Source organism: Odocoileus virginianus, chromosome 26, assembly GCF_023699985.2.
Source record: "Odocoileus virginianus isolate 20LAN1187 ecotype Illinois chromosome 26, Ovbor_1.2, whole genome shotgun sequence".
In the NCBI taxonomy this organism is placed as follows: Eukaryota; Metazoa; Chordata; class Mammalia; order Artiodactyla; family Cervidae; genus Odocoileus; species Odocoileus virginianus.
Genome location: NC_069699.1, coordinates 1,381,142 through 1,393,994, shown reverse-complemented (window position 1 = coordinate 1,393,994; position 12,853 = coordinate 1,381,142). Strand labels below are relative to the sequence as shown.

The following is a 12,853-nucleotide window of genomic DNA, read 5'->3' as shown; positions in this document are numbered from 1 at the left end:
TGCGTATTTTCCACATCTTCAGACTGTTTCCTACACTTTCTGTAGATTATTACCTTTCCTTTCACAGCAGCCTCCACTCTGTTGATGGGGAGAGGCCTGGCTCAGCTCTGATGCTCACCTTCCCCCATCACACGGCACTCCAGCCACTTCAATCACCAGCAAGTCCTGGATGCTCCCTCTTCCTCTCTCCTCAAGCTTTGGTCTTTGTTTCCAGGTTTTCAAGTGCTTGGAATGCCCTTTCTCCCACCCCTGCCCCCAGGGAGAGGGAGCAGTCTAGAAAAGGAGCCAAAGCTAGAGTGTAGAGTTGGAGGTGGTTGTGCACACACACAATCTGATGAGCAAAGGACCCAATTGAGAAGCACAGCCACCAGACCGTTCACAGGGACCCCTAAGGAACGGGGCTCCCAGGGAGCTGTTAGGGGAGTGGTACTGCAGGATGTACCTTTTACTTCTCTATACTGCTTACATTTTTCCACAGTGAAGGTGTTTAACTTATCTCTATATTTTAAATTACATTTCCCATCCTTGCCTCCAGAGATTCTGACTCAGGGAGGAAGGGTCCAGGATTCTGATCTTCCAAAGACCCTTCACAGACTCAACTAAACAGTCAGTTTGGAAAAAAAAAAAAAAACAGTCAGTTTGGGAACTGTGGTTGAAACGATTGTTTCCAAAATAATAAGGCAATTAACATTTTTGTTTTTAAGAAAAGCTCCAACTCTATTACACAATCATTTCTTATTATTTCCTTTTATTTTGCAGTAGCTTATTTCTACTACAAATATACATTCTCTTAAGAATATTAGATCTGAATTATTTGTAAGAATTATAATAGCATTGGCAGTCATTTTAACAGTTAACCACACTTGAACAAAGGGTCTAAATTAAATCATTATAAAGCATGTATTTGTGAAGTAAGTTTCATAAACTATTCTAAAATTAAGGCAAATAAGAAAAAATCTACAAATATAAATACCAGGGTTCTCAGATTCTAAAATTACAACATTAACTTAAATACCATCTGATTATCTCTCAAAACAATGGATATTCTCAAAAATACGAAGTACAAAGTTATAAATAACAACTTTGGTAAAATGTTTCACAAAACATTTTTAAGTTTTAACTTTGGGAAAATGTAAAGATGCAAATGTTTTTATAATTAACTTTTGAAAATATCTATACTGCCTTAAAATTCAGACATCAAAGCATCTATTTCTTTAAACTTCTTAGTTATATTTTCAATACATTCTCCAGCTTTTAACCTTCGCCCATCAATTATAAGACAGTCCTCTTCACAGTGGTTTTCAAGAGAGCTGCCTACAGGAACTTCAGGGCCACATTTAGGTAACTGTAAAAATAACCACAGAAGTCATCAAATTTACTTGAAGACCAGGCTTAATTATCTGAACAAAACATAAAACCATCAGTAACTCCTTAACAAGGTGTTCTGTTATGTTGGTGGTCAAATAATGATCCCTACATAAAATATAATGTACAGTGTCAGTATAAAAGTAACTGAATATTTAGTCCTATCTCTACTCCTCGATATCATATATTTTTAGCTTTAACTTTTTGAATTGGAAAAATGTGGTCATCAAAATTAAAATTCTGCAACTTTTCTGTTTTTTTATTTAAAAACTAACCATTACAGAGAATACATATGACAACTGTTTTAGTCACACTTATGATGACCATCTTCTCCCAAGCACCTGCATTCTTTGTGAATAGTGTGTGCGCTGGTTTAGTTTGAAAGGACACAGGTAAAAAGAAGGCAAACATACACATGTACACACGAGATTTACAACTTCAGGGTTCATTAAAGGCAGAGGTAACTTCCCACACAATGTGAAAAAAAAAAAAAACACCTCATGTAGTTTAAACAAGTACTTTCTACTTTCACATATCAAAAATGTACCTTTTAATACAAAGAGGTATTCAGTAAACTCTGTCTTATTTGTATATGGATTATCTAGTTTGTAAATTATTTAGGTGGATTTTATAACAGTCTGAAATTAATTCCCTTCCATTTTTTTCCAAGTCAGGGCATGTCAACCAGTGTTAATGTTAGCTAAGAACATAATTAGAAAGGTGAGTCTACTGAAGAAAACAATCTCTGAGTACTTCAATGACAAACAAAAATGGATTTTGATTATCCATGTGTGTATGCTTTTGTTCATGTTGCTCTTCTCAATTCATTGGTATAAGTGCTTGAGAGTAATGAACTTGAAACCTCACACATGAAATGCATGATGAAAACATCAAATTCACAACTTTGAAAACAGCTCAAACAATATCTGCACAGAGAATAAACATGCTCAGAACATCAAAATTATCAGGTATCTCCTTCTGGTGTGTTAGCTTATAAAAGACCACTTTCTTTAAGAAAACACTTAACCACTTTCTAAAAACAAAACATATCTTCAGTGTTAAATACCTTTGGAAGTCATATTAATTTTTCCTACTAACACACACCAAAAAAATGGAAGGAAGAAAAGAAAGGAGAAAAGAAATCCCTTAGGTGATCATTTCTTTACCTTTAAGCTGGAAATTGCTCCAGCTCTGACAGCTGGTCTCATTGCTATTCTCCTCATTTAAAAGTGAACAAGGCCTTAAGTACCCCAACCTGGCATGAATTCCAGGCTTCTAAAGCTCTATGTGGAGAGAGGCTTACGAACCAGTCAGCAGGCAGCACTCACCTGCCTGCCAGCAAGTTAAAACAGTTAATTTTTATAATTCCTAAATGCCTTTTGAAAGCATAAAACATTACAAGAATCTAAAACAAAGAGCAAGCTCCTGCCTGGTGATGTATTAAAACTATGTATTTTACCTTAAGACATAAAAATCAGAAGTAATTTTCTGTTCTATCAAGTTACTAGTTATAATGGCAAAATAGGAGCCAATTTTGTGGCTGTAAAAGCTCCAGGACATTTCTATAAAAATCAACCTGCCTGTATTTTTGAATAGACAAACTGCTAAGACTGAAAAAAAAAAATCACTGCACAAAACCATATGGTGCTCAAACAAAATACACATTTGCCAGAAAAGAATAATTTATATATTAACTACATGTATACAATAAATGTCACCAATCTATAGCTCTTGTTCTACGAGGGTAAGATCTACAGAGAGAACAAGATTTTTTTTTTTTTTTTAAGGGACTCTGATCAGAGAAATAGTATTCGCAATCCATGGCAATTCAAGAACAAGTTGAGATCGCTGACCAAGAAAACAATTATGTTTTTCAACTCAGTGTTTTTACCAATAATTTCATTTATTTAAATTTTATTTTCCTTTACAGTTTGATCCCAACTGCAAATTTTGTGTATTTTCATGATTTGTAACTTAGTCAAGAAGTGTTTAAGAATCATCTTTGTTCTTGCTGAAGTTCTGAATGAAATTACCCAAAGTGGATGAACAATCTTGTCCATTTACAAAGCCACTTTTTCTGCACCTCAGAACAGAAGACTCGGGGATGGGTAGTTTTGCAAAGTGAAGATGTGATAACAGAGATCAGGTGAAGAATTCTTAGCTCCTATTCCCTCCAGAGGCTGCCACTGCCAATTCTCATCTGTAATAATAGCCAGTCTTAGGAGTCAATTACTCTGCAAAGCACTTTTTCTGGTTTGCCTCATTTAACAGTCCTCTGAGGCAAGTGACAGGCAGCCTTGCCCAGGCCTGAGTCCTCACTGCCTGGACCAGGAAGGGGATGCAAGGACAGTATCCTGAGCCCGTCTCCCATCACCTGCCTCTTGACTCCAGGCACAGTGGATAGCCAAATAAGGGAATGAGGAAAGGAATGAAATCAGAAGGATCCAGGGCTGCTCACTGCCACTCCCCTCCTACCTACACAGGGGACAGCTGGACCACCTTGTGTAAGCATCTGCCTCATGGCTGACTCCTTTCACACCTGCTACCCTGCTGCTCTGTGTGAGTGACTGGGCTTGCTGTAGTGCTGAGCAATGTGTCAACCAACTTAAAATTTCTGCTGTCACTGGTAAGTATTGAGTGCAGTAAGCACAGAGCCTTTCTCAGCCCAACATGGCTGGCCAAAAGAAAAAAAAAAGACAACCAGTTAAGAATGGTGAAATAGAGTCTGGTGAAAAATGCCCCATGCAGGTCAGCCCTGTGCATGACTGGCAGGGCAGGTTTCCAGGGGCCCCCTTGTCCTGGGGCTTCTCCTGAAGGCAAAGATCAGCACCTCCTTGGCGTCAGTGACTTCATTCCAGCCCCAAAGACCCAAAATAAAACAGCTCCTTGGCTCAAGTGTAGTTTTTTTTAAAGACTGATAGATGCATTCTAATTTCTCCATAGGCTACTAGTTTCTTGTTCACCTCATGATAACCAAGGGCTCAAGTTTCAGAAGTGAAAGGAATTTCCCATATAATGGAAATGAATATCCGGGAACAATTTCTGCCATTTAAGGATCTGACGTTGCTCTTTAGGCCCGATGGTCATTATGGATCCTACCTTTTCTCCTATATTCGCTTCCTCTCCGTGCTCCTCTTCAGACTTCTTGTGGGTGGTTGTGTGCTCCAGAGCTTGCTCTAGCATTTGCTCCAGCTCTTTCAGTAAAAATTCTGTCTCAGAGACAACTAAAGAAACGTTGTTAATATAGTGAAAAAAAACCCTACACCTTAATTAATTCTATCTAATTCATAACCTTAACCACCCTCAAAGAGGACATTTTCTAAATGTTACGAGGCAGGAGGAGAAGGGGATGACAGAGGATGAGATGGTTGGATGGCATCACCAACTCAGTGGACATGAGTTTGAGCAAGCTCCAGGAGTTGGTGATGGACAGGGAAGCCTGGCGTGCTGCAGTTCATGGGGTCACAAAGAGTCGGACACAACTGAGTGACTGAACTGAACTGACCAAGATAAAAAGTATTTTGCATAACTTTCAGTTATAGCCTCTCCCTGATGCAAAATTATTGTGGATTTCCAGGTGAATCTTTTATAATTATTCCTTGGCAAATGTAAGTGATATTTTTACTATATGTAGACTATAAGTATCCCTGACACTAAATTATTTTTTATTTTTATTTTTAAAAATTAATTTATTTATTTTAATTGGAGGCTAATTACTTTACAATATTGTAGTGGTTTTTGCCATACATTCACATGAATCAGCCATGGGTGTACACATGTATTTTTAAAATAAGAAGCCAAGGGCACCAAATTAAATTGTTACTTATAGACCAGGAATCAGCAACTTTTTTTCTGTGAAGGACGAGAGAGTAAATATTTCAGGCTTTGTGAGCCAGATGGTCTCCATCACAACTACTCAATTCTGCTGCTGGAAAGCAAACCATATGTGAGTGCATCTCAGTTATTTCCAACTCTTTACAACCCCACAGACTGTAGCCCACCATGCTCTTCTATCCATGGAATTTTCCAAGGAAGGCTACTGGAGTGGACTGCCATTTCCTCCTTCAGGGAAACTTCCCAACCCAGGGATTGAACCTGTGTCTCTTGTGCCTCCTATATTGGTAGGGGGATTCTTTACCACAGTGCCACCTTCAACCAAATGAAAGTGGCTGTGTCCCAATAAAACTTTATTTACAAGAACAAGCAGCAGCTGATAATCGTGAGCCACAATTTGTTAAGCCCTGCAATAAACTATTAAAACTACTGTTTAAAAGGGGAAGCCACATAATTAAGTGTCAAGGCTAAATCCAGGCTGAAAATGGAAAGTGAAAGTGTTAGTTGTTCAGTCATGTCCGACTCTTTGCGACCCCAGGGACTGTAGCTCGCGAGCCTCCTCTGTCCATGGAATTCTCCAGGCATGAATACTGGAGTGGGTATCCATTCCCTTCTCCAGGAGATCGAATCCAGTTCTCCTGCATTGCAGGCAGATTCTTTACCATCTGAGCTGCCAGGGAAGCCCTAGTCTATTCTTAATCAAAATATCAATGCATCTCAACTGCCTAATCTAATTTTTAAAAAAATTCATACACTTATAATGGCTGTGCGATTTTTCTGCTACTGTGACAGAAATATGTAAGTAAGCAAAATATCCGGTAATTCATCAAACTTGCTGATATAATATTCCCAACAAAGATATAAATATATAATATAACTCTATAGAGTCGATTGCTGATTAACAATATCAAATGAGTTCCCTATTTAAATAAAACAAATATTTTCAATTGATACCGAATCTTTCTGAAGTAAAGATCAAGGGAGGAGACTAGTGACCTGCTCCTGCACAGCAGACAGATGGGGCCCTGAAAAGTCTTTCAAGGGCAGCATGACTCAGAGAGAAAGAAACACGCCCCATCATCTTCCACTCTGGTTATACAAATCTGACATACACCCCATCATCTGCTACTCATTGGCAGGTCACCAAAAACCACATCAGGGATGCAGAGCAGCTAAAAGTTCATGGAAACCCAAGCAAGGCACACCCTTCAGGGCTAAAATATTATCAGTGAATATGGAAGCAAGGTATTCCCAGCAATAATAATAATTTTAATTTGTGTAATATGATATACACATCCATCCATTTGTGTGTGTGTGAGTTTTACACAGACAGGTATCCTTATAAATTAGGCATGTTATAAGGGTAATAAACAGAGATTATTAATGTGAAACATTCCAGTTCAAAAGAATCCATTTTTATTACCATTTTCTTTTATTCAACTGACAAATGTTTCTTGTGTGCCTTCTAAGGGCCAAGGACCCGAGAGAAGAGCCACAGGCCCGTGAGCCCTCCTGGGCATCATCTTCACCCAGCCAGTCTCAGATTTCCTCTGTGGAAAACTCTCAAAACAGTTTGAAAGCAGTTTTCTGATAAGCCATTCTACATCTTAGAATCAGTTCCTACGTTCAAAAACAACAAAAACAAAAAACTGTGACTTACACGTGAATTGTAAGCATACAGATCTGTGTTCTGTGGTAACTGCTAATGCCTAAGAACACAGAGTATAAGCTACCACATTCTAGAACAACAGTATTCCAAATCTGGGGCATAAGAATCATCTGAAGATGATTAAAAAATACGAATGCAACACCATGGCTTCTGAATTAGAATTTTCTACAGGAAAGTCCATTTTCATGGAAGCAGTTGTGTTGAGAGTCACCTCTCTTTGTGACAGATTTCTTACTTAGTAACTTGTCACTTAACAACAAGAGTGTGACTATCTTCACATCAATTCCCCAGTCCCACTCATGGACGTTGTGTTTTCCTATTTTACATTCTGAGTCTATGAAAATTGATAGTGACACTTAATGCACTGTTGAGAAGACGAATTTTGAGCTCTGCTGGAAGGAAAAATGGTACACAAACATCTTTATATTTCTAAGTTGTCTGCGAAAGTCGCTCAGTCGTGTCCAACTCTCTGTGACCCCACGACTGTCGTCCTCCAGGCTCCTCTGTCCGGGGGATTCTCCAGGCAGGAATACTGGAGTGGGTAGCTGTGCCCTCCTCCAGGGGACCTTCCCGACCCAGGACCAAACCCAGGTCTCCCGCACTGCAGCTGAATTCTTTACCAGCTGAGAGAGCAGGGAAGCCCTTATATTTCTAAGGCTAGACTACAGTACAATCAATTTATGATAATGAATGTCATTGCCGAGTGCCACTGCAGGCTCTCTGTTTTCAAGTGATCTGGAAAAACATGTATACTGCCTTTCGATCAAAGGGTAGACAGAAGTAATGGATGGCTTCATAAACTAAGTAGGGTTCATAACACCAACTTGACTGATGTCAAACTCAGCTTTCAGAACAACACGAGGCTTGCTTTTCTAAAAGGTATTCCTATACTGTAAACACAGAGTCCAAAAATAATTCTCAGAAATTGCAGTTACTGTAATCTACAAACGAGGTTATCAAAATTGGTCAATGATCTCCAAAGATAGAGACAGAACGCAGGCCTGTGCTGACTGCATGACCAATCATCTTCTATCAATCCTGATTATCCGGTAGTTTTCCTGACTTGCTTCAATTTGTTGTTGAGAGTAAAGTGGTACCATTACAGCTGCTCTATCACTCAGAAAAAGTGGGAGGAAAAAAATAAAGAAAAAAGAAAAAAAGGTATCTCTCCCACTGAAGTATGAATCTGGCTTTTTTTAACGAATTTTTATAAAATAAATTAGTGCTGGTTTTTCATTCCTGGTAAGAAATAACTTACTGTTTATCTCAATAAATCAGTCACTATTTTAGAAAAAGCCATCAATGTATAATATATTTATGAAGTTTTCTTTATTCTCTACTTCTCTATTAAATGCTTAAAGAAGCTATTTCCTCTTTTATATAAAGAGGCCACTGGTTCAGTTACTTCAAACTTGGCACTGAAAAACAGCATCTTAAATAAATTTTCAGGGCCATTTCAATGTTGAAACTTTGAAGCCATTCTTCCAGAGGAGCAGGGTGAAGAGGAGGAAAAAGCACTTGGTTTTGATTCGTTTTCAAGTAACCACAAAGCTTCTTCTATCAGCTTAGGATGTAAATGTAGAGATGAGGGAACTACAGGCTCAAGTGAATGAAGAAGGTGCCTACCTAGAACAGACACGGGGGGCAGGAGGGCCCAGAGGATAAAGATAACTCCCAACCCAGAGCAGGCAGGCCAAGTCTGCCTTCAACAGCAAGATAGCAGTCTTCTCCCCTGTCAGCCTTCTGCCCCCACCCAGGCCTAAGGCTCATCCAGGCATCATCCAGACCTTTTCTGTATCAGCCATTCTCTGCCATGCTCACCTGTCTCAGGTGGATGATGAACGCATCCCTTGCTAATTTACTCATGAATGTTAGTAGACTGTTAACTAATCCAGGGTTATATGTCAATATAGGAGGAGAAGGGGAAGACAGAGGATGAGATGACTGGATGGCATCACCGACTCAATTGTCATGAGTTTAAGCAAGCTCCAGGAGTTGGTGATGGACAGGGAAGCCTGGTGTGCTGCAGTCCATGGGGTTGCAAAGAGTCAAACACGACTGAGTGACTCAACTGATACTGATGATATGTTCATCTTTTATTAAAACTTCTAGAGACTGCCTACTCCACAAAGAGCAATGAGGTATTTACTATCAGACAACACTGATACAGTAAAACAAGTGACAAAAGCTCAAAGGCTAAAAATAAGAGAAGTAAAAATCTGTTCATTAAGGGGGATATGAAGGGCAATAATTACACTTTAAAAAGATGCCTAGAGCAACTAGCAGTGCTGTATGTGACTGTGACTGCATGTGTGCTCAGTCATGTCTGACTCTGGGACCCCATGGACTGCAGCCCGTCATCCTCCTCTGTCCATGGGAAATTCCAGTCAAGAATACAGGAGTGAGTTGCCATTTCCTACTCGAGGGAATCTTCCTGACCCAGGGATCCAACCCGTGTCTCCTCCATTGGCAGGCGGATTCTTTAGCACTGAGCCACACCGAAAAACCATAAATTTAGCTTTAAGCTTCTGTTAAAGCAACCAAGGAAATATTGCAAACTTTGATTAATTTTAAGAAGCTATGTGACCTTAGAAAAGGCATATAACCTATTAAGTGTCTCTGTTTCTCCACTGATACCATAGGAATTATAATAAAATGTACCTTATTCATCTCATACAGATTTTGTGAAGATTAAACTAATATATATGAAACGTTTAGAAAAGTGAAGACACAGTAACTGTTACAGGTGTATCAGGTGTATCATTATTATTCTATTATTATTTCACCATCATAGATAGAGTTTTTGGTTCCTAAATACTGAAAAAAAAATGGGTTACAGAGACAATCAAATATAATACGAGATATTCCTGGTAGCAATTTCCCAAAAAATACAGACATACTCCACCAACAGTTATCTCTTAGATCAAATCCTTTTTTATAACCATTTTTCAAAATTGTAGTAAATTTACAATGTGTTTTTTCAGGTGTACAGCAAAGTGATTCAGTTATACACACACCCACATATATATTCTTTCTCAGATTCTTTTCCATTATAAGTTATTAGAAAATACTACAAAATATGGAGTACAGTTCCCTGTGCTATACATAGGTCCTTGTTTATCCATTTCATATACAGTAGTGTGTATATGTTAACCCCAAACTCATAATTTATCTCCCACCCCAGCATTAGATTAAATCTTTACACACCCATGAACATACAGTTTAATCATTTATGAAATGATCCCTCAACTTTTTCTGTTGTCTTCCAGAAACAGTCCTCTCTTTCTTGGAGAAGACAGCTTCTCTTGCATTTTCTTTATTACAGATGAAGAAACTGACGTCTGAAAAGGTAGGGCAGTTACATGTACTTGCCTCTCCTTGGGATCTTGAACTAAGGGAGAGAGAAGCAACTGCAGGGCATGAAGCCAAGACGGCACATCACAGCTGGGGCAGCGGAAAAAGGGGAGATGTGAGCACCCAGAGTGTAAAGAAAGAGGACCCCAAAGTGGAGCTGAGACTCAAGAGCCAGATGCTATCATTTTTGTCTGTTGTTTGATCTAGGACTGATTCTACCTTAAGCTAAGAAGAAATGAGAGACATCAGAGACATGAATCAAAGAAGCCACAGAAATATGGGTAGTGAATAAAGAATTTGAAGAGGATGCAAAAAAGCACCACTCTTTCAGGAAGTGGACAGAGAACACAGAAGATGAGACGCTTCTGCTCTTCAGTTCACATGGCATTGGAGGAGTGAGACACAGACCAGGGAAGCCACTCTAACAGAGAACTACTGAGGCTTTCAGAGCCATGCAGCAAGACTACTGACGGGCAGTCACTTCTGGTCCATGGGTCCCTGCTGCCCTAGGGTCTCTCCTGTAGGATCCCGTGCCAGCTGGAGGGGAGGAGGACCCAGCTGTGGTGTCAGGTCACCTAGTGGGAACTCACTCTAGGGATAAAATGACTTCTGTTTCTACAGGAATATGTGAGCTGATCATGTGAGGCAAAGGAACAAAGCTGCACTCCCCCCACCAAAAAAGGAGGCACCTTAATTAGCAGGAAAGCAGCAGCAGACCAAGTTTAAGAAGAGAACAACAGAGCTCTGTAGTGGTTTAGGAGAGAAAAGAGAGATATAAAATAACCACTCTTGTCAGGAAGCATTTAACAAGAGGCTTCCTATGTTCTGTTTCGGACCTGTCAGGAACCCTCCGGCCCTTATTAATTCCTGAGTATTCAGGAACTAAGAGGAGAGGCACGCCTTTCCCGGGGCTGAGGAATCCAGGCATTTCTCATTAGGGTGATAAGCACCCTCTTTCTTCTTATGAAAAGGTGATTGTTTGCAACTCTCTCTTTGATAGGGATCGTCTTCTGTTTCTGGAATTTTAATCTTTATCTTTGCTGAGAATAACCACCTTGTAAGACAGTATATATGCCCATGCCATGTTGATTAAAACACCTTTGCTTCACCAGAGCTTGGGTCCCCGTGTCTTTCTCTCTCTCTCTATCTCTCTATTTCTGGCTAATTCCTTGGAGCGCGGAGGCCCGCTGAGCTCACTTTCTTGCCCGGGCTTCTAAGACCCTCTCGAGACGGCACAGTGTGCCTTCACCCACTTGAGAGGGCGCCTGGTGCCTCCGTGCAGCAGCGCAAGCCCTAATAGGACTCGACTGGCTTTCCGCTAAACCAGGGGATATCAGCCTCTTTCTCTCTCTCACTTTCTTATCGTCAACTCCGGACCACCAGGTTCCAGTCCAATAAAGGACAACACACCCTGTCCTTCCTTCTGTTCCACGAGACTATGTACAAATGGCGCATTTAGCCCCACAGGGTGTGGGGGTGGCTACAGGAGAGGAAGTGAGGCCCGACAGCTTCTCTGGGTTCAATTGGCCATGAAACCTCTTGGTGTGGCTGCCAAAGTTCCACCTTGCAAACAAGCACGTGCCTCTTTCCAAGACCAAGGAAAATGCAGAAAGAGTAAAGGGCTTCTGAAAGCAAAGCCTTCCCCCCTGCAGGCCACCCTCTCCCTGCAGAGCGCTGGCACCCACAGCAGCAAGCGCAGCCGGGAGCCCCAGGCTCTGCGTTTCCTCCTCCTCCTTTGGCAGCCCTGACTAAATGTGGGATAGAGAAGTCTAGATCGACATGTACTGATGTGGGTATTTCCTCCTATAACTGCTGGTGCTTCATTAAAAAAAATCAAACATATGACAAAGCCAGGCAAAATTTAATTTGAGGGGATAGAAATTTAAAGACAATGGAAAAGCCCTAGTATGTAAATTAATGCCAGAATGCCACTAATGTTTCTCATATACGTATACACGTACATTTTGTTTTCTTCAAAGGACTACAATTACGTTTGGTGGAATTAAATACAGGTAAAAGAACTAAAAGCAAGACAGGCCTTCACATACCCATGTTTTCTTTTGATAAGGCATCATCTGAACAAACATTTTCAAAAGAGGATTTTAAAACAGCTTTCCTGGAAAAAGAATTTGACAGATTTATTTTCTAAAGAACAGCATGTATATTTAAATGATCATTCATGAATACTGGCAACAGTAAATTATGAATATATATTTCTTACCTTGAAGTATCTTTTTTTTTTTTTTGGTTAATTTACACAGTAAGGAAGGCAGTGAAAAACCAAAGGGGAATAATATTGATTTGGGCTCTCACTAGGTGAGAACCACTAACAAGCTATCCATCACTTTGCATAGCCTATTTCATATATTCCTCCCCCCAAAAACATACTAAATTATTGTTACTCTCATTTTATGAAGAAACTGAGGCCCTGAGAAATTGAGAAATTTGACAACATAGGAAAATGGTTGAACATGACAGAACTGAATTCTGTCAAAATGCAAAATCCATGACTTTCCCAGTATACTGTGTTGCTGATTTAGAGTCAGAAAACATTTGTTCACGCACATCTTCTCTAACCAGAAGATCCTAAGAAAGTCATGTAACTTTTTAAGTCACAAATTCTTTATCTTT

The 12,853-nt window shown here is 39.8% G+C and overlaps 1 protein-coding gene across 4 annotated transcripts in view; it reads right to left on the bottom strand.

Annotated features, from left to right (window-relative positions):
* Positions 1-730: 730 nt before the first annotated feature.
* Positions 731-12,853, bottom strand: part of ZCWPW2 (zinc finger CW-type and PWWP domain containing 2) — a 151,369-nt gene continuing 139,246 nt past the window's right edge. For 2 of the 4 annotated variants that reach the window (XM_070455278.1, XM_070455276.1), the window contains exons 7-9: positions 12,271-12,338; positions 4,465-4,589; positions 731-1,345 (exon numbers count right to left, since the gene is read on the bottom strand). In XM_070455278.1, the coding sequence (XP_070311379.1) occupies positions 1,184-1,345; positions 4,465-4,589; positions 12,271-12,338 (355 nt within the window). In that variant the 3' untranslated portion in view covers positions 731-1,183. The remainder of the gene's footprint in view (positions 1,346-4,464; positions 4,590-12,270; positions 12,339-12,853) is intronic. The other 2 variants (XM_070455280.1, XM_070455279.1) reach the window with 1 other exon arrangement.